The sequence below is a fragment of the Perissodus microlepis genome, chromosome 20 (genome assembly GCF_051167445.1).
Source record: "Perissodus microlepis isolate ML-2025 ecotype Zambia chromosome 20, ASM5116744v1, whole genome shotgun sequence".
Classification (NCBI taxonomy): domain Eukaryota; kingdom Metazoa; phylum Chordata; class Actinopteri; order Cichliformes; family Cichlidae; genus Perissodus; species Perissodus microlepis.
Genome location: NC_140480.1, coordinates 27,761,378 through 27,782,575, shown reverse-complemented (window position 1 = coordinate 27,782,575; position 21,198 = coordinate 27,761,378). Strand labels below are relative to the sequence as shown.

The window sequence follows — 21,198 nt, the reverse complement described above, 5'->3', positions numbered from 1 at the left end:
AAGTGTACAAGATCGGGCAACAAAAAAACAGCACGAGTACATACTGGAAAGTATAATTTGGATCTTTGTTAGTTCAATAGAGAGAAAATAGAGAAGGCTTTTTACCAAATTGATTAGATTTATCTCCAAAGGACAGACTTCCAAAAAACACAGAAAGAAGAAAAAAAATAGCATTTGGAATAGAAAGAAGGGAGGTTTTTAAGAACTAACAAATTTAACACGACTTTTATTTTTGTATTTTTTTTATTAACGTGAGAACAATACGCATACTGTCCAAACCTGGCAACCCAGAATCCACGTCGTCATTTCCGAAGTCGAAGAATAGGGAACGCTCGTTGTGTTACCTTGCACCGCCCGCCAGCCTCTTTAACAGCCTTACACATGTGCTGTCATGATCGGGCACACATCGAGCGGCGAAATAACTTTAAAGCAGATGTTTAAAAAGCTGTAAGTGTGGTGCTGTGAGTGAGCGAGGTAAAGGAGGGGACCTTTGGGTACACCATTACCGATAGAAAGAAATCCAGAGCGAGGGGAGCGGAGTAGCTCACTACACCAAAATGGCAACCCCCTATGTGACAGATGAATCTGGTAAGGCTGATGCATGTGCCAGACCTTTGTCTCAAAGAAAATGTATCTTCCGAGTTAAATCTTACAGCTACAGGGAGAGATAGCCCGTCTTTCCCCTTTGCAGCATTCATGGTTTATAGTTCCCAGACACCGCCAACTGACGGGTTTCTATGTTGCAGCTAGCTAATGCTAGTAACTAAAATGGCTAAGTCTTCCGTAAAGCTAGTTAGCTTGTTGCTAACCACTCCAGGCGCACTTTATTAGTTATTACAGTTAAATCACCGTTTAACATAACGCTTATAGGTGTCAGACACACATTTCCACTGGTGCTTAGGAAAACATCTGGATATTTGACTTTAAATTCCCTGTAGAGGGATAATCTGTTAGTGGCCGCAACAGCTAGAGCTAACGCTGCTGATGCCGTGAATTAAGCTGATGTTGTCTTAGACTGTCACTGTATTAAGTCCGTTTAGAGGCTGTAATTTAATCCAAAGAACATCTGTAGTAAATAAAAAAATTATACACTGTACAATTGTTAAAAATAACGAAGAGTTGTGAATTAATAAAAGCAGATAAATTTGATTTGTTATTCACTTATTTTTCAAACAAGCACAGTGACATCTAGTGGTGTGTAAAGCTTATAACAGTCCTTAAACAAGTTTTACCTCTGTGTGCAATAAACTAAATATGTCCCTGCATTTAAAGAAAACTCTAGCACTGTTGTTGAGATGATCTGCAGCAAAGCCACTTTCACACTTGCTCACTGTAATTATTCTGCATGTGTTGTGTTTTGGTGTGAAGTTTCTGTGACTGTGGGGTAGTTCGATTGATATGTGTACAACTTTTTAAGTGGTTCACAATGTGACACGAAGAATGTATTCTATGCATGTACTTGTAAACTAAGTTGACTGGTTAATGTTCTTTTCTTTATTTTCAGCTACATCAAGTTGTTGTCTTGGATGCACATATTAAACACATTAAAGGGAATGAATATTGCTATAAGTCACCTGTTTATTTTTTACTAGGCTTCATGGTTCACTGCTTGGACCTTGGCTTTGTTTGTGGTATTAGTGCCTTTTGAAACATTTTTTTCATGCACTCAAAAATATAATGACTTGCAGTGTGCTTATTTGTATTAAGCTGTCCAAAGTTTGGTATGTAACTTTGAACTGAACTGAACTATGCAAACCAATTTAGAGTCCACAAATTGGGGAAAAAAGTAAATGCAGCTGAAAATGTCTTTATTTTCCTCTCTTAGCATAAGGATTTGTTAGAGACCTTTAAAGTTAGTTTCTTGGTTTATGGTGGACTTTTGAGATTTACTAAAATAATCTTGCAAAGTAGGAACATGTTAGTATCACATTTTATGGGTTTTAAAATGCCTAAAATGTATGGAAATCCATAAAAAGCATTGTATTAACGTAAGATTCACAGTTAATACATGTAGTTGGTCGGGGCCTTGGGGCTGCAGGAATCTCACACTGTCCAAGTCTTTCTTTTAAATCATCAGTGTTGCCTTTCTGGGAAAACACTGAAAATATCCAGTGAGAATAGAAGCAGTAGACATTTTCAGGTCACTCCTGCACAAAGGTGTATGTCATCTCTAAAATGCTTTGCCTGTTTCTCTTCAGGGAAATACATCGCTGCTACTCAGCGACCTGATGGAACCTGGAGGAAGCCGAGGCGAGTGAAGGACGGTTATGTGCCCCAGGAAGAAGTCCCTGTGTAAGCGCCCTTCTTCTTTCCCTACAGTGTACACACTTTCTTTTTGTGCATTTGTAGGGCTGCATCGTTAATAAAAAATACTCATATGCTATTATTTAAATTGCATTTCTCTTGCTTTAGGTATGAAAACAAGTATGTCAAGTTTTTTAAGAGTAAACCAGATCTGCCCCCTGGTTTGAACCCAACTGATGCAGCGCAACCAACACAACAGCAGCAGCAGAAGATCCCCGGGTGTGGGGACAGTGACACAGCTGGTCTCTCAAAGTCTGCCAAACGCAACATGAAACGTAAGGAAAAACGAAAACAGCAGCAGCAGCAGGGCCAGGATGGAGATGCGGACGTGGAGTCGGTGACCAACGCCGTCGAGAATGTGTCCATTTCAGAGAGCGACAAGTCTGCAAACAAGACGGCGGCGCCTGTTTGTGCGGCTTCTTCCATTGACTCTTCAGCAGCGGCGGCTGAAAAGGCTAAGAAGGTCAAAAACGTAAAAAAGAAGCTGCGACAGGTTGAGGAGTTGCAGCAGAAAGTGGACTCAGGGGAAATAAAACAGCCAACAAAGGATCAGTTGGAGAAGCTGGGTCGGGCAAAGGCCTTACAAGAGGAATTAGAGCAGCTGGAGCAGGATTCCTGAAGCAATAAAAGACAGCAGAAGAGTTGGATGAACTCAACGTACAAACTACACACAAGAAAGGACCCTTGCAGCTTTTGTGATCATAGATTCCATTAAACATATTGTACCTATTTGATATTTGTTATGAACTTGGGAAGTGAACACAGCCCCAGCACCGTCTGAATAGCAGGTGTCGCATCTTAACCACGGACAAGGTTGTTTTATAGATTCTGATAAATAACATTGTGATTCCTCATATACTTGTACAGGAGAGGTTCTTCATCTATAAATATGTTTAAACGGATAATTGTGAATTGTTTTGTGCGTGTCTGTCCTCTCCGTTTTGTACTTTTCATCACATCACGAGGACTCATTTACAGAAAAAAATAAACATGGAAAAAATATTTTTTTTGTCAAAGAAAATCTGGTTTGTTAACCTTTCTGTTTTGGAAATTAACATTCTTGTCAATGGTTGGATGCCCTCTTGTAGTCTCACTAATGTTGAGTCTTCACAGTCACTACTTTTATTAAAATACAAGCTGTGTAAAGTGCTTTTGTGTTTTTAAAGTGGAATATGTTTTAAAAAGCATTTACTTGCTCAGAAAATAAGACTAGGGGTGATGATCTATATTTTTGTTTTTATCTATAAATTACATAAAAAAAAATAATCAGCAATTATCCTACTAACAAGTATTACTGTAGGTAAAAACATTCTACAGGGTGGGCCATTTATATGGATACGCCGTAATAAAATGGGAATGGTTGGTGATATTAAAGTCCTGTTTGTGGCACATTAGTATATGTGAGGGGGCAAACTCCTCAAGATGGGTGGTGACCATGGTGGCCATTTAGAAGTCGGCCATCTTGGATACAACTTTTGTTTTTTCAATAGGAAGAGGGCCATGTGACACATCAAACTTATTGGTAATGTCACAAGAAAAACAATGGTGCTCTTGGTTTCAACGTAACTATTCTTTCATGAGTTATTTACAAGTTTCTCTTTGTTCACAGCCATTGACATGTCAAAGAGGTTAACACGTGAGGAAATTGTGTTAATATCTGGTGAACGCAGTAACCGGGTCATTGCAGCAGATTTCAATGTAAGACACCCCACAAGACCACCCATCTCCCATGCTACAGTTAGCAAACTGCTTGATAAGTTTTGTGAAACTGGTTCAGTGTTGGATTTGCCAAAATGTGGAAGCAAGAAAACTGTCACTAATGAAGAAACATCAGTGGCTGTTCTAGCTTCATTCAGCAAGAGCCCACAGTGTAGCACTCGCCGCGTGTCACTGGAGAGTGGCATTAGTCGAACATCCCTTCTGTGGATATTAGCTACTCACAAATGGCACCCTTACAAACTCCAGCTACTGCAGCATCTCAACGAGGATGACCCAGATCGGCACAGAATTTGCAGAATGGGCAAAACAAAAATTGGAAAAGGACCCTCAGTTCAGGCAGAAGATTTTGTTCAGTGATGAGGCAAACTTTTATGTGAATGGTGAAGTTGACAAACAAAACCACCGCTATTGGTCTGACACTAACCCACATTGGATGGATCCCTCCAAGACTGTTGGAACAACAAAAGTGATGGTTTGGTGTGGTATATGGGGTACAACAATAGTGGGTCCATTCTTCATCAATGGAAACTTCAAGGCCACTGGATATTGAGTTTTTCCAGCAAGATGGTGCACCACCACATTATGGGTGCCAGGTCCGAGCATTCCTAGATGAACAGTTTCCTGGAAAGTGGATTGGTCGTCGTGGGCCAGTTGAATGGCCCCCAAGGTCTCCTGACCACCTTAGACTTTTATCTTTGGGGTCATCTGAAGGCAATTGTCTATGGTGTGAAGATACGAGATGTGCAGCACCTGAAACTACGGGTACTGGATGCCTGTGTTGGCATTTCTCCTGCGGTGTTGTTATCAGTGTGTGAAGAGTGGGAGAAGAGGGTTGCATTGACAATCCAACAAAATGGGCAGCACATTGAAGACATTTTATAAGTGGTCAGAAACTTGTAAATAACTCATGAAAAAATAAAGTTACGTTGAAACCAAGTACACCATTGTTTTTCTTGTGACATTACCAATAAGTGTGATGTGTCACATGGCCCTCTTCCTATTGAAAAAACAAAAATTTATCCAAAGAGCTCCATTGCTGTTCCAGCACTTTACAAACAGACTCATGAGCCATGTCTTTGACATGTTCCTCTACTCCTTGTATGCCTTTGTGCAGCTTTGCTACCATTACACTAAGTGCATAGATGATATGCCATAGTGAGCCTTGACGGGAGCAGCTGAAACAAATACACTGATTAATCCTTTTGAGTAACATTTGCTTTAATATGAAAAAAAAAAACATTAAAAAAATACAGAGGGTAGGAAGCACATTGAGTGACCCAGAGAGCCACCAGGAACACCAGGACAGGGACACTTAATGCTGGACAGGCCAGACAAATTTGGACTACCCCTTTCATGTAAAGGGTTTGGCATAGGGTCAAAACTAACAAAAAAAAAAGTGTGCTGTTGTAGAATTGTTGATAGCCTATACTTGAGGGATGAGTGGTCCTGATGATGATGTTATATTAATGATTTTTCTGGCTCAAAATGGACCGCTGGGATGTAACATAAAGTAAGAATGAGTCATCCACATGTAGTCAAGGCAAAGGGGTCTGTATTAACTTAAGTCGATATATTCTTCTGTTATGTTTAGTCATTTGATAAAAATGTACCTTAAGCTTAAATAAATTAAACCCCACTTATAAAAACTTCAAAGTCATCGTTCTGACGATTGTCCAGTATTTGATATAAGCAGGAAAATCCCTATACAGGCTATCTTTATTATTAATATGTTTGAATGTCTATACTGGTAGCTGTTTTCCAGTCTGAAGCCTGGACAGGCTCACAGGGATTACCTGTACAGTTGTGGCCAGATGTTCATATGACACGAATGCCATAGTAATTTGGGGCTTTTAAAGATTTCTTTAACCCGTTCTTTTTCCAGGTTGGAATGATCGTACAACATACAATTGGGTGCGCAAGTTTGGATTTATTTTGGGTTTTCTTTAATCCACACAGGGTACACAAGTATACAACATACAGGCTCAGATATTTACATAAAACTTGCTCTAGTAATTGACTAAATGTCCCTTAGCAAGTTGCACCTCAACCAAATGCTTTTGGTAGCCATCAACAAACTTTGGTATAATTCTGGCTGATATTTGACTAATCTTATTGGCAGAGTTGACAGAGTTCTTTTAAATTGGTTGGCTTCCTGACACAGACTTGGCTTTTTTCAAAGTCCACAAATTTTCAGTAAGATTGAGATCAGGGCTTTGCGAAGGCCATTTCAGAAGCTTAATGTTAGCCTGCTTTATCCATTCCAAGTCATTGCAGCCAGATGGGTCCAGATGTGTGATTGGAGGTTTGAGCCTTGGTGGTTCCTGTGTTGTTCATGAATATCCTAATGAGTGTCCTCTCATCTGACGGTGACAGTTTGGATGTATACTTTTGACCCCACTTGGATTAAAGAAAAGGTGTATGCTGCACAATCATCCACCCTGGAAAAAGAGCAGTTCAAACAAATCAGTAAAAACCCCAAATTGCCCTGACATTCATGCCCATGATGCGTGTATGTAAGCTATTAACCACACAATAACACTGATCTCATTTTTGAAACTTTGTGTTTAATAGAGGCATCCACCATCTTGATGGTGCATACAAGAAAATCATGATAGATCCACTTTAATATGTTTGCTTTCCTCAATGCTTTAGTCAATCAATGACAAAGCTTATGCCTTAAAGAGCCAGAGAGGCTAGATAAAAATTCTCTTTCTTGGTGAGGAATCAGGGATGGTCTCACCAGGAGATGTAAATGTTTTTAAACCCCAGGAGTTTTGCCGTCTCGGTTTTTATGAGCCTTTATTCCACAATGAAACAGCAGAGGAGGAGGCGTACTCTGTCTCAGACACGATTTGTAGCAATGGTTACACGGGGGTGTCATTGTTTTTGCTTGAATAGGCTCCTACTTTGAGAACAATATAATTAGCTGTTGTCTCATTGAGGATGTGTGGTTTGTTGTTGTTTTTTATACGGCAACCACAGGATAAAGAACGCTCAGATATTGTGGAATAAAGTGCAGATTTCACAAACATGAATCACATGTGAGCAACTCGGTAGCATTTCTGTTACATCTACCACAGACATCCGTTATAAAGTAATACAGCTTAATTAAAAATCAAGAAAGTGCTTGTCTTCCACCACAATGACATAACTGGTCGCAAGACGGCACCTTTATTAGGTAGTGGGCAGCTCATCCACGTTCTAAAAAAAGTTCATTCTTAATTTATTTGCTTCCTTTGACGTAAACAACATTACTCTGAAGTTATTCTTACACCCTTCAAGACAAATAGCTCTAAATGATGGTGTCAGAAGGCGTGATCAGGTGGTTAACATCTGAAATATGTGTTGGTGTTTTGCAGTCGACACATCACATTCCTTGTAAATATTTATTATGTGGTTTCGAGGCAGGTCCTGAACAGACACTTGACAGTATAAATACTAAGACACCAACTTTGACACAGTTATAGAAGAACGAACACAGAGAAGATGGATAAAATGATGTTTGGAAAGACACACAGCTTATTTATCAGTTGAAAAGATCAACTTGCCGCATTGGATTCAAAGTTTTTGTTTTTTCTATCTAGTAATGGAAAAAGACCCAAACTGGAAAATGGAATACAGACTGGAGTTAATGGTGCTTCTTGTTTTGTTGATAACAGCTTCATCTATCGCCCTGAGCAGAAAAGATACCACAGAAGCCATGGTAAGAAAATACAAAACAAGCTGGATCTGCTGGAATATAATCTAAAATATTAATGTAAAAATCACAGTCTCCGAGTCTAGAATTTGCATACAATTCGCTGAGAATTAAAATAGAAATACTTGGAGCATGCACTGCTGTCCAGTTTTAACATTACTTCCACAGAGATCAGCAGAAACTGGATTTTTAATTGTCTTAAGCTCACCAATGTCACTGTAAGGCCAGATCTCTATATAATTGGCACAAATGGAAGTAATTCCTCAGCTGGTAATGGAGCATCTATATTCGGTCAACCTCACCTCACCCATGCTGAGATTATTTAGTTTCAGTGACCAAAAATAGTCAAGTAACATGTCAAAAAAGAAAGAACAATTGTTTTAATCTGTTTAGTAGAGATCAATAATTTAATATCCCTCACAATGTCTGCCATTCTTTTAGGTTTACTTAAAGAAGTATGGCTACCTGCACATCCCACTGGACAGTAAAGTTCAAGATTATTCACATGAGCAAATAGCGGAAGCTTTAAGGTTAACCATCTTATCAGTTTACATTGTCCTCATTTACTATTTAGACTTCATTTCAATTGAAAGTTAAAATTTTTTTTTTTTAATGTCAGAATGTTTCAGAAAGTGACCAACCTGCAGGTATCAGGAAAACTGGATTTAGCCACGCTGGCAATGATGAATAAACCTCGATGTGGCCTCGAGGATTCTTTCGATAACAAATCTCTCAAATATCGAGTCCTGGGTAGGTAACGGTATACATATTGGATTTTTAATGTGTAGTTTATGTGCATATAAAGGATTTTGAATTATAATTTCACAGGTTACTGGCGTAAGAAAATGCTGACGTACCGCATTTACAATTACACTCCTGATCTGGGTCAGGGAAAGACTCGCATGGCCATCCAGAATGCTTTTAAGTACTGGAGTGATGTGTCACCTTTAAGGTTCAGAGAGTTGGATCAAGGAAGAGCAGACATCAAAATCTCATTTCACAGAAAAGATAAGACGTGTCCAGTACCCTTTGATGGCCGAGGTAGGACCAGCATATGAACAAAGAAACTCCAAAGTTTTGTGATCTGAGTGACTTCTGGTATTTAATTAGAATCCTTGCTTCATCTTTAGGCCGTGTTTTAGCACACGCTGATGCCCCCGAGTCTGGCATTGTGCACTTCGATGAGGATGAACTGTGGACAGAAGGGAAGAGTTCTGGCTCCAACCTGAGGATTGTAGCAGCTCATGAAATCGGCCACGCTCTAGGCCTGGGCCACTCACAGTACTACAATGCACTGATGGGACCTGTTTACAATGGATACCGCTCTGACTTCAAGCTTCATCCAGATGACATACAAGGGATCCAAGCTTTATACGGTATTGCCAAAATGTTATTACAGCACCATATGAATATATCTTTGAAGTACTATTTATGCAACCTGCAATGCTATCCCTTTTCAGGAAAGCCAGAGAAGATTTCTGAATCCAGAAATCCAGGACAGTCAAGGCCAGGAGGAGTTATTCCAAATCCATGCAAGGCCACTGTAGATGCAGTTATGTTGGGTACAGAGACTCTGATGCTCTAATACAAATTCCTTTATATATGCTTTGCTCTGTATTTTGTTTAACAAAACAGGAAGATGCTTCTAAAGATATTTTTTCTCCTACATTTTGCCCCTGCAGGTCCTTTGCGTAAGACATACTTTTTCAGTGGGCAGTATGTGTGGACAGTGTCCAACTCTGACTACAACACTCCCATCCAGATTTCCGCACTGTGGAAGGAGCTGCCAGGAAGTCTCAGTGCAGCTGTTCACTCTCCGCGAACTGGCAAATCCTACTTTCTGAAAGGTTTATTCAGTAGTTTTATCAGCAGCGTTCACAATGTTTAATTCCAGCTGTGTGTTCTGTTTGGTGTGTTTTCTGAATTCAAGTGTCTTTCCTCTGCAAACATCCTTTCACAGGAGACAAATTATGGAGATACACAGGCTTCAAACTTGACCAGGGCTTCCCCAAACGTTTGTCCAACATCCCTGCAAATATTGACTCTGCTTTTTACTTCAATAAGAACCAGAAGATTATCTTTTTCAAAGTAAGATGATTTTCAGTCTTTTTGTTGTTTTTGATATCTGAACTCAGTCAATAATTTGCTCTTTATTTCAGGGCTCTGGGTACTGGCAATGGGATGAAATTGCTCCGACGGACTTCAAATCATACCCTAAACCAGTTGGACAACTCTTCAAAGGGATGCCCAGCAACACTGATGCTGCACTAACGTGGACTAATGGTTATGTATACATATTTAAAGGCACTGAGTATTGGCGTGTAAACCAAAACTACCAAGCAGTGGAGAAGACCTACCCTCTCAACACTGCCTTGCGCTGGATGCAGTGTGACGACTGAGCCACCAGAGGCCACTGGGGACTCAACATTAACCTTATCTGCACAATGACTTGGTTTAATAACAGTGAAACAAGCTCACAGTATGGGTATTGGTTATGTGGGTGTGTGCAATGATATTTGCTTCTCAGTCCTGTCATGTTGAGAAAAAAAGGAATACTAAAGCTTCCACTTACCTAATTAAACTAACAAATAAACTAGTAACTAGTTAAAATAGTTATCTTTAATTATACATACTTCTGCTTCTCTTCCACTTTAACATTAAATAAACAGATCAATCAACCAGGATAACAGAGGAGAGGACATTAATCACAGAACATGTGAGGAATACTTCCCTGTAGCCTTCCCCCGGTTGCATTTTATTGGTGTATGTGTACATTATGTCAGTATATTATATGAGTTATATCAAATGTTGTTAAGGTGCCCTTTTTAACGTCTGGCCACAAATGCCAGATAAAGGAGTCTTGGTAAAATCTAAACGAATCAAATAAAACCAAAACAGATTTTTGTGAAGCTCACGCTGCTCTTAACAAAGCAGGAGTCTTAAGAAGTCAGAGCAGGTGGAAAACACCTGTGTAGTTGTGCATGCAGTGTCTTTGAAGGATAAGGTCACTTTACCTGATAAGAAAGTCAACTTCAGACACGTGAACAAGATCAGCAGGTGGTTTTCACCACATGGAGATCTTCCAAATACCTAACTTCTGTGTTCACTTTTATTTAGGCACCAGTTTATTATAATTAATTAATATGAAACTAAAAACTACAACTCGATGTGAACAATTGAAATAACTGAAATAAAAATCAGACTTTGAATAGGCTGATCGAAAATGATATTGTGCATTCAGAAAACTAAGAATTAATTTTGCTGCCGTCTGGAAACACCAGAAGACTTTGTTGTATGTGTTTTTCCGTGACCGTAATTTTTCGATTACACTGTTTGTGTTCTAATATCTATTCTGGACTTCTTAGCACTTGCCCTTAACAAATACCACCCACATAAAAAAAAAGACTGTATTAAAACTGGACATCGTCAGACCATAAAAAGCTCAATTGTGAAATGTGCAAACCAGCGGAAACTAGCTGAAGCTACACTGAAATGAAAACTTTAATTCATAATGAAATGAAAATTAGAAGGAACAAAAAATTTGAAACTGTGTTTACTCAGACAAAAGACAACGGCTCAAAAATTTGAAAAATGTAATTTCCACTTTCTTTTAAAATGTCTGCGGAGAAGTTTTTTGCTACCATAAACATCATTCTGTACAAAAATGTCCATAATATCATTGTGCATGTACAAGGACAATAAAGGGCTATTCTATTCTATTCTATTCTATTCTATTCTATTCTATTCTAAATCCTTGTACGTAAAGTGCAAAGTTAACATAACTGAACAGTAGCAACATTAACTGAAAAAACAAAGGGTGGAAAAAAAGTGGAATTAACATTTAAACAAGTGTGAACAAAGGGAAGGTTAACCTTAAGAACAAAACTGACATATTCATACATTATAATTAAAACAACAATGTTCCAGAAATCATGGACCCATTTTCATAGTGTTCATAGACTTCTTGTTTTCTTCTTTTCTGCTAACCTGAACCCCACGACCATAAAACTGTACAGAACAAAGTGCATTGACCAAGTGGCAACATCCAGAAGGGACTGCAAATCGAAGTCAACACTGCAGTTCCTCAAGTGATCACTTGAGGCTGGCTCCGTAAAGTCTGTACTCAGAGACTCCAGTGTTAAAAGGCCAAAGTTTAGCTATGGCATATTTACAGTCTAGTACAAAAATGGCTTTGTTCTCTATAATTAAATCCCTCATAATAATTACAGGTTTTTTGAACTGTTTTAAACTTTCAAGGCTGGCAGCTGTCTATTATCAACTCTGAAAAACTTCTCAAATCTGTTTGTATCTTTTGGAGCATTTTTAATACATTTATATACCAAATCACATGGCTCGCTTAGCACTAATTATAAGGTATCTGTGTCTGCATGATGCATCCATGCAGTTTATGGATCAAGCTAATGGTAATATTAGTAGATAACTCAGCCTGTTTGTCCAAATTTGGTCACTTCTGATTCCAAAACATGCAACATGCTAAAGAAATGCTGAAGTAAAAGCTTTAAAACTGGATTTAACATTTAGACACAAGAGGTTCTTGTTTGTGAAAGGTCAGAGAATGTAAACATGAATGACATCTCGCTCTGTAATGCTGGCCAGCTGCATTGTTCTTTTATAGCAGTGACAAAATGGTGTACAGAAAACAGCTGTACAATTACTCCAAGAAGGCGTGTGGATTTTTTTGTGACCTAGTCATGATTGGAGGAGGAGGAGATACAGTTTCTGAGTCAAATGTATTTGTGACCTACAAATAGGAGAATTTTGATCTAGCCTCTCCAGAACAGATGTCTCCAAAGAAGGACAACACACTAGAGGAGTATAGATGGATTAATAACATTACAGAGCAGAGGAAAAGCATGTTTTATTTAACCTCTTAAAAATAAGGATGTAACCTTCAAAGATGAAATAACACATCATCTGGTTTTCAAATTCAAACTTGAACTCATAAACAACTAAACACACTCTTCACAGTTTTAATACCATCAGTGTTTTCGATGCTGCTGACATTCTTATCTTTGGTATGATTGCATAAACATCACGTTGCTGATTTAATGACTCTTAACATAAGACAATACCCAAAACAGCTGACTGTGAAGCTGTACTCCTGTCTGATCAATATTTTATTGGTCTACCGTTCAGAATTATATGTTTTATGTATATCCTTTGTTTCATTGCATGTGCTGGCACACATTTATCTTTTGTAGCTGTAATGATTACATTTCAGTGTAATCTAGATGTGTTACTGATCTATGTATGTACACAGTGACATAAGCAGAGTGTTTAAGATTGTAATGATATTGCATGAAACAAAAGAACTCATCTGAGAGTTAAACTGCTCAAAGGATTTAGTAGTCATGGGCCTGATGCTGTGTTGAGGTTGCTTTAATTTGTCTTGTCATCATTCAGGGGATGATCTCCAAGTACCTCATATCAGTCTGAGCATGCTGATTGTTATCTGATGAAGCCAGTAATAAGGATTCAAACCACAAGTTGAAACTGTGGAAAGGTGTTTGTGATGGTCAAAAATTCAAATTATTAATTATTCCTCAGTCATATGTAACCTATAGTTCCTTGAAGCCATGTTAATCAAACTGTGAAGACTGGAGAGGAAGTGGTCAGAGGCACCATGGAGCCTGTTTCAAAGTCAAAGTCAATTAGAGTGTGTGTGATAGTGCTGACGGTGCTTTTAGAGGAGCCGGTTCCCATCTGACGCTCCTGAAGGCTCTGAAGATAACTCTGCAAGGCAAACAAAAGGAGGATGCACTGTTGTTAAACTGGCCATTTACCATGGAAACAAATTATATACAGTGAGAACCTAGAACAACTCTGGTGCTCCACAAAGCTGCAGTGGGCCTTGTTTACCAGTTCATGTATGAAAAGTGTGCTAATACTAATGTATACTTGTGTCATGTCAATTTTATTTATCTAGCATATTTTGAAAGAGACAGAAGATAACCCAAAGTAATTTCCAGGCAAACGTATTTACATTCAAGGTCTCCAGCAACCGAATTTCAAAACCCAAAACTACCTAAAAACTTAAATTAAAATACGATAAATAAAACAGCAACAGAGCAACATAAACAATTGTATACTTTAAAAAAAAAAGAATTCAAAAACAAGAATAAATGATAAATAAAATCCATCCATCCATCCATTTCCACTGCTTATCCCTGGTTGGGTCGTGGGGGTAGCAGAGAAGCCCAGACCTCTCTTACCCTAACCACCTCCTGAAAGGAGGCCATCATCTGATGAAGCCAAAAGAACCACATCATCTTCAAAAAGCAGAGATGAGATCATTAAATCACCAAAGTGGGAGCCTTCTGTCACTTGCCTAGAAATTCTGTCTATAAAAAGAAGTGCCCACCACAGCATATCCTGAGGGATGAAGTTGATTGCCTTCACAAAACAAATGTAAACTGATTGGGCAAACTCCTACTCACTCTTGAATTTTCTTGAGAGGACAAAGAGCTAATCAGGAATTCACGGCCAGGACTAAAACTGCATTGCCCCTCCTGGATCCAAGACACAACTTATGGGTGGACTATCCTCTCCAGCACCCTGGCAAAGACCTTTCTGGGGATGCTGAGAAGTGTGATCCCCCATGACGCTGGAGCATGCTCTCCAGTCCCCCTTCTTGAGGAGAGGAACTACCACCCAAGTTTGCCAATTCAGAGACACTGTCTCTACCTTCCAAAGGCATGTTGTGGGTGTCAGTCACACAACATCCAGTGCCTTAAGAAGGAGCAGTTTAACTATCATGGTGACCTCACCTTAGTGATGGCCAAGTTGCCCCCTCATCCATCCATGTCGATGGGATTGATGTGATCCTTGAGGTATTCCTTCCACTGCCTATGTGCTGAGTTGAAGTTTGCAGCTCCCACCTGCACTATGCACCATTTGAGTATAATACTGCTTTCTCCTCTTGAGTTGCCTGACAATTTGCCAGAAGCACTTTGGCAGCCCTTGATTGCCATCCAACACACATTGTGTCTGACCCCTCCTCTGGGTGGTGACACCACAAGAGGGTAGCCCTATATTGTTGCTTCAGGCTATGCAAATTGGGAAATTGCACTGTATATCAGGAAGTTGCAGTAGTAAAGGTGGGAGGCAATAAAGCAAAGGATAACTAAATCCTTTAGGTACATAGCTAACTTTAATATTTATTAATGACTTAGAGTTGGTAAAAATGCTCTTCACAACATTACTGACTTGATTCTTATAATTCAAGGAAATAGCAATAAAAACATAAAGATTTGTTTACATTTTTGACTTATGTAGATATGGATAAACAACCAAGTGCCTTGGCATCTGTTATTATTATTATCTGGAATGGATAAATAAAATATGAACCAAAAAGCACATGAACCATTTGAATCTCAGCCACTGACCGGTGCCAGGACATCCCCAGCATAGCGTTTCAGGGGTGGAGGCCTCCGTTGGCGGTGATGCTGAGGTCTTCTCCTTGACTCTTTATTTGCATGTTTTTTTGCATATTTCTTCTGTTTTTTATGTGCACCTGGATGCATTAAAAGGGGAGAACAAAAAAACATAAAACATGAATACACAACATCAAATAGGGAGGTTGTGAATACAGCCTTGAGTTAGAGATTGAATTAAACTTACTTCCATTGTGTGACATTCCTTTAGCAGTAAACCACCATTGCACCAGCACTCCGGTGAGACTCAAAACAGGACAGATTCCAGTGACAGCCCAGTCAAACCAGCAGAGTGGTCGTGGAGCAGCTTGAGAAAATATATCATACACTTGATCTGGCAATACAAATGCCCCCACCAGGTAATCTGCACACAGCATGACTGCAGTTGCTCCAAACACAGAAGTGAAGATTATGCTGAATAGTTTCTGCCACTGGAGTGTAAAGACAGCAGCGGCCATGCTGGCAGCTAGAACAACACTGAGAGGCACCCAAACTGGAGTAAGGCTGTGAAATTGTCCAATAACCACCAAGATGGAGAGGGAGAGAAGGCTTCCCAGAAGTAAGCCGCTGATGAGGAGTCCCACAGTTGTCATTAACATGGTCAACAGTCCACACAGCACAGCCACACCAAGGCCAATGCCCGCCTTGGTCTCTGCCTGCAGCTGGGTGCTCAGTGCAGGTTCTTTATGGTACAAGAGGAGCATGGCTGCCGAGCTTAACAGGAAGCCTGAGAAGAACATGACCATCTTGAAGCAGCGGTATCCTGGGGGAGGGTAATAAAAGAAGGTTAGAACCAGCTCCAGTGTTAGTTTTAATACTGATTAATAAGCAGGCAAAGCATAGGCATCAAAGGATCAATTAAGGAATATTGGTTTGTATTTGTAGGTTTTAGGTTTAGCTTATGTGCTTAGATCACCTAATATTTTTGTCATGTTTCTTCAGGATTTTGCAGGATGTAATGGGTTAATGTAACTACATTTTATTTGTTAGTAATGCAATAATGTAAAGCACCACACTTCAGTCATTTATTATGTCCCCTTAACTGTTATATTAAAGTTACAATTATGTAATTGTAAAAATAATTGCATTGCAAAGATTCTTTTGTTAACTGTACCCAAAACACATCAAACAAACATATTTTTATTCTTCATAAAATCAAATAAACTTTATTAGTCTCAGAGTTGGGAAAGTCACATTCTTACAGCTGCAGTGTGAACAGAAATAAAGTGACGCACTGTAACTTAGCAATAATAATAATATTATTTTAGTTTTATTGTAGTTTTGGTGGGATTTTTAAATGTGCTTTGTTTTAGATGTAGCAGTTGGAGACCCAGCATGTCTGTCTGTTTCCCAGCTTTCCTCCCTCCCATACCCACTCTTTTCTCTCTCTCTCTCCTTTTCTTTTTCTATCTTTCATGTCCTTTCTGCTTCAGAATAATATCCACATAGATAATAGCATGAATAATAAAAAATAAAATAAATAAAACAATAAGATTAACAAAAGGAGCCTACAGAGAGCCCATAGTGCTCCTCTTGGGAAAGCAGATGTGTTTGGCACAACAAAGCATTCAGACCATGATTCTGCTTGCTACAAGGACTAGACAGGACAAATGTTTAAGAAAAGAAAAACAAAAACAATAAAAGAATCCGTGAAAAACAGAATAAAAATGTGTATTATCCAAGGTAGATGAAATATTAGGTCCACTATTTTTTTTTTTTACCTTATATGAGCCACAACAATAAGAGCTGATTGGATGACTCTGCAGATGCTGATGGTTCACACACTAAAATACCTTTTCATTCACGAATTTGTTCCAGCATTCATCTCCAGCTCCAGGTGGGGAGACTGCAGTGATTGCTCTCGTTCCTTTACAGTTTTGTGGCTAATACCACAGGTTACCTTTAGTTATAGTGAGAGACATGTTTACTAGTGTCTATGAATACAAAAGATATTTATTTTGTGATATGGAAAGGCGTATGGTGAAGACAGTTATGGCAATGTTTTAGATTTCTGATGAATTGTTTTGGGTGGATGGTTGTGGATGATAGTAGACAAAGCTCATTGTTTGCAGTGTAATTCTGCTGTACATTTGCCCAATGCTTCACATGACTCATTTGTATTCTGGTGTCCTTTGAGTCTCTGTGGGCAGGCCACTTGCATGTGCATGACAATCACTAACCACAGAGTTACATAAGTGAACACAACTATGACAGCACTCTCTTTGTCTGCACCACTAAAACTGCTTTTTTAAAATCCCCCATTATTAATTATTGACAGTTATACATTTCCTCACAGTGCGTTAGTGTTACTGGAAAAACAGACTTTGGCAGCATGTGTGTTTGCGTAATGTCACATGTTTTAGGCTGCAGGTCCTTGTGACACAACACTCTTTATCACACTCAGTTTTTGTGTTGATTGAATTTTTCTCTGCATATTTTCTCAGTGATACCAAATAAATATTGCTTTTAATACTGTAGTATATTTTCTCCCTGTGTAGCTCTACATAAAAACAAATCACTGTCAGTGCTGACAGGAGCAGACTTCAGCTTTAACTTTAGACCATGAGTGTGTAACAGGTAGCACTTCATATATGCTGTCTCTGTCAAATTCAGACACAGGACTACCCATCTGCCTTCTCTAGCTTTTGGGCTTATCCACCCTAAACCCCTGGCAGCCTGCAGACACCTGCCACTGAGGCTTTAAGCCATCAGGTGAGCTCTTGAAACATTTAAAAGCGGAGTGGACAGTTAGATGTAAAAAATTTAAGTAGTCTTTCCTTAAATTTGACGTTAATAACATTATGATTACGTACCGGAAAAGCAGTAGATGAGGCCAAATGAAAGGCAAACAGAGCACACAATAGATGGGATGACTTCATACTTCATATTAATCTCAAGTGTACATATGTCCACTTCACTTAAGCCAGCTCCTGGTTTCTCAGTAACATAGAGTGAAGTGAGTGCCATCTTGGAGGGTTATTACTTCTGGTGGTGAGCAGCTGGTGTGGACGTGAATCTGTTTTGCTCATTGAAGGGACAAAACTGGAACGGCCTGCATTTTGTATCCAGGGGAAGAGGAAGCTCCTGAACCAAGAGCATGTACTAAACTGTTTCCTGTTGTGCACCTGCAGAAAGAAAAGACTGTTTATGACTTCTACAGCAAAGACAAACACAGACCCAGTTCTATTTTTTCCTGCACTAACTTGAGATTTATTAAACATCAAGTCTCGTCTATCCCGGAAATTTCTCCAATGAAAACACAACTTCCATTCCATATGAGACATCATAAAGTTTTTAAATGAAGCATCAGTCATATTTGGGTGAATTTATGAGAGGATGTTGCTCTTTCCCATGTCCAATTCCCTGTTCAGGAACCAAAGGAGGAAACTGGGGGGTCCCCTTGAGTTTCTCTTTTGTTCAAGAACAGGATACAGATGAGGAAATGACCCTGTGACTTGATGCCATCGTAATACGTATGTATTGTCCTGAACATGTGGTTAAGTATTTCTGTTTAGTGCACAAGATAATGAAAAAAACAGCTCAACAATAATACAGTATATTCTATATGGTGGAATAGATGTACTCTAGCCTCTAGCATAAGTAAAACTAGCTAAAACAGTACAGAAACAAATGAGTTCTGCATTCAGAAAACCCTTTAAGTACATAGTGATTTAAAAGTTTGCATTCTGGAGAAGGACTGTAGCTTATAATTAACGATGCATCACTTTAATGTTGTGGATAGTTATTATGAATATTCAAAAGAAAAATATTTCCTGATTAATTTGAGTGAAATTGGGGTATAAATTTCACTCAAAGATGGAGACATTTATGCAAAGCATAAACCTATTTTCCTCCACTAGAAAAACAGAATAGGATTACTTATCAGCTAAATTAAAACTATTTTGTTAGGTATTTTATACACTCATTATTAACTGCATAGATCGTGTTTACACACTCTTCATCTTGGCTTACAGTGCAGCCGTCTAGCTACAGGGTGTATTATTGTAAAGACTTTATAAGCTGTTCAGGCAGATCCTACAGTCAGCAAATGGAATTATAGGGACTTTAGCAGGTGAGGGATCCTCCTGTCAACTCCTGTGTCCTCTTATATAGATAAAAGCACAAACACATTTTCTAGCAGCTAAATAATCCTTGTAACATTAAAAACATAAAAAAATCACAGCTTCAGTACAGGAAAAGCTACTAAAATAATTATTTTTCTACTAGTTTGTGAGATTCAGTGACAAAAAAATATATTATTTTCATTTCAGAAACAGTCAGTATGATTATCTATAGAGCTGAACAGGATAACTACAAACAATAAAGAAACCACAGTCTCTTAAATGAAAGCATAATTTTAAAATTTCTGTGACCTACCTCAAATGCCACATATCTTCACACTGTAAAAGTAAACTTTCTGCGAAAAACAAAATATCCTCATTAGCTGTTAACCCCAGGGAAGGAGAGAGAGGTCCGTAGTTTTGTCAAAAGTTTATATTGTTCTCTCTGAGAGCTGTGTGTGAAATCAATGTCCACCGCAGTAAGTCCCTCATCTGTGCTTGTGAACAGCTGACGCCTGACTCTGAGAGAGAGAGAGACCATCTGCCCCCAGCGTCAATACAAAGCTGCTACCAAGTCCAAGGCCGGACCAGCTGAGAGTTCAACTCTCACTACCCAGGATCCTGCTGGAGCCACAGCACAGATCAGAGTTTATTTCAGTCAGTGTGACTTTTCATTAAGGTTAAATTCAGCTTGCACTAAAACAATATTGTTTTAGGCTCTGATTTGTGTTTATTCATAGGATCTCCCCACAAAAATGTAATTTAATCCTTTTCTTGTTGGGTTGCAAACAGTATTCTAAATGTGTGTGTGTGTTTTAACCATGTTAAAGTGGGTGCCTTTAAAGTTTTAGTGCTATATATAATATGAACCTGCATTAAAATTTGTGAAGGTAATTGTGGTCTTAAAGGGATGATGCATACTGACTTAAGTGATCCCTGAGCTTCTCCTCTACTGCCACCATGAGGTTGACATTTAACAACAACTTTTAGCTATACTTTGTTTTTAGTGCTAATCAGAATCTTAGCATACTAAACTAAGGTGGTAGCATGCAGGCAACATTACGCCTACAAATCTCAATAAGTCAAGATTTGAAGGAACTGAGCATGAGTTATTGAAATTTAGAGTAATAATGTATTTGGTAATTAGACTGCAATGAAGCCACATAGCATAGTGGAGTCCAACAATGGCAAGGAATAGAAGAGGACCCTCCTGGAGTTTAGACACTGGTAGTGGCAGAAATGGTCAGGATGACGTGGAGATGTAGAGGAGGCAGGAAGTAAAAGTCTGAAAGGCAGAATGACAGGAGAGCATTGAGATTTAAACTATGTGGAACAGAGGCTGACTGGCTCCCAGAACGCAGGCGAGAAAAAGACTGGGCCAGAGTGATGATAACATATATATCTTTGACTGCGTGGGAAAGAGGAAGTAATGCAGAAAAAAGAGCAGCTTGAATGCAGGCAAATGAATGACCAGAGAACTTCCTTATTGAACTTATTGAGCTCATATCTACATCTGGACTGCAATTGCTAAAATTAATGTTTTATCTCAAAGCTGCATGCTACATATAGGGGACCTATGTGCTCGTTGTATTTTGTTCCCTGTTATATTTGTTGCTTTCTTTGTGTTTGTGCCCACCTTGTGCCCTTGTCTCTGTCATCAGGGCTTGTCTTCATGGGTCATTGATAGTTCTTTGTTTGTTAGCTACTTCCTGTTTTACTTTGAAGGTTGTTTTTTTCTTTTGACTTGTTTTGGTTTCACTGTCTGCTTTTGTTCCTTTCCCTCCTTTGGGATTGTCTGTGCTGTCATCACTGTCACTGTTTTTCATTGTTTTCCTTTGTGTTTCTCTCCTACCTGAGCCTAATGACGACTAACTTGTCCTGTTTTCCTTTTTACCTTTATCAATTTCTCAGACTTATCGTGCATTTTTTGAATTGTTGTTTTATTTTTCTGCTTTGTATCTTC

At 38.9% G+C, this 21,198-nt stretch overlaps 3 protein-coding genes across 3 annotated transcripts; 2 read left to right on the top strand and 1 right to left on the bottom strand.

The window, feature by feature from the left end:
- The first annotated feature begins 302 nt into the window (after positions 1–302).
- pym1 (PYM homolog 1, exon junction complex associated factor) lies at positions 303–3,453 on the top strand. Its single transcript, XM_084918028.1, has 3 exons — positions 303–588; positions 2,199–2,292; positions 2,413–3,453. The coding sequence occupies exons 1-3, from the start codon at positions 558–560 to the stop codon at positions 2,921–2,923; spliced, it is 636 nt and encodes a 211-aa protein (XP_084774154.1). The 5' UTR covers positions 303–557; the 3' UTR covers positions 2,924–3,453.
- A 4,156-nt stretch (positions 3,454–7,609) lies between these two features.
- Positions 7,610–10,432, top strand: LOC146364755 (matrix metalloproteinase-19-like). The gene is made up of 9 exons (XM_084918024.1): positions 7,610–7,726; positions 8,162–8,250; positions 8,340–8,470; positions 8,549–8,761; positions 8,851–9,096; positions 9,181–9,282; positions 9,403–9,567; positions 9,681–9,808; positions 9,880–10,432. Exons 1-9 carry the CDS (start codon positions 7,610–7,612, stop codon positions 10,117–10,119), a joined length of 1,431 nt encoding a protein of 476 aa, XP_084774150.1. The 3' UTR covers positions 10,120–10,432.
- Positions 10,433–11,442: 1,010 nt separating this feature from the next.
- Positions 11,443–19,751, bottom strand: LOC146364754 (transmembrane protein 198-like). Its single transcript, XM_084918025.1, has 5 exons — positions 19,552–19,751; positions 17,988–18,299; positions 15,362–15,937; positions 15,127–15,254; positions 11,443–13,474 (listed from the first exon to the last, which is right to left on the bottom strand). The coding sequence occupies exons 2-5, from the start codon at positions 18,139–18,141 to the stop codon at positions 13,325–13,327; spliced, it is 1,008 nt and encodes a 335-aa protein (XP_084774151.1). The 5' UTR covers positions 18,142–18,299; positions 19,552–19,751; the 3' UTR covers positions 11,443–13,324.
- Between the last annotated feature and the right edge of the window lie 1,447 nt (positions 19,752–21,198).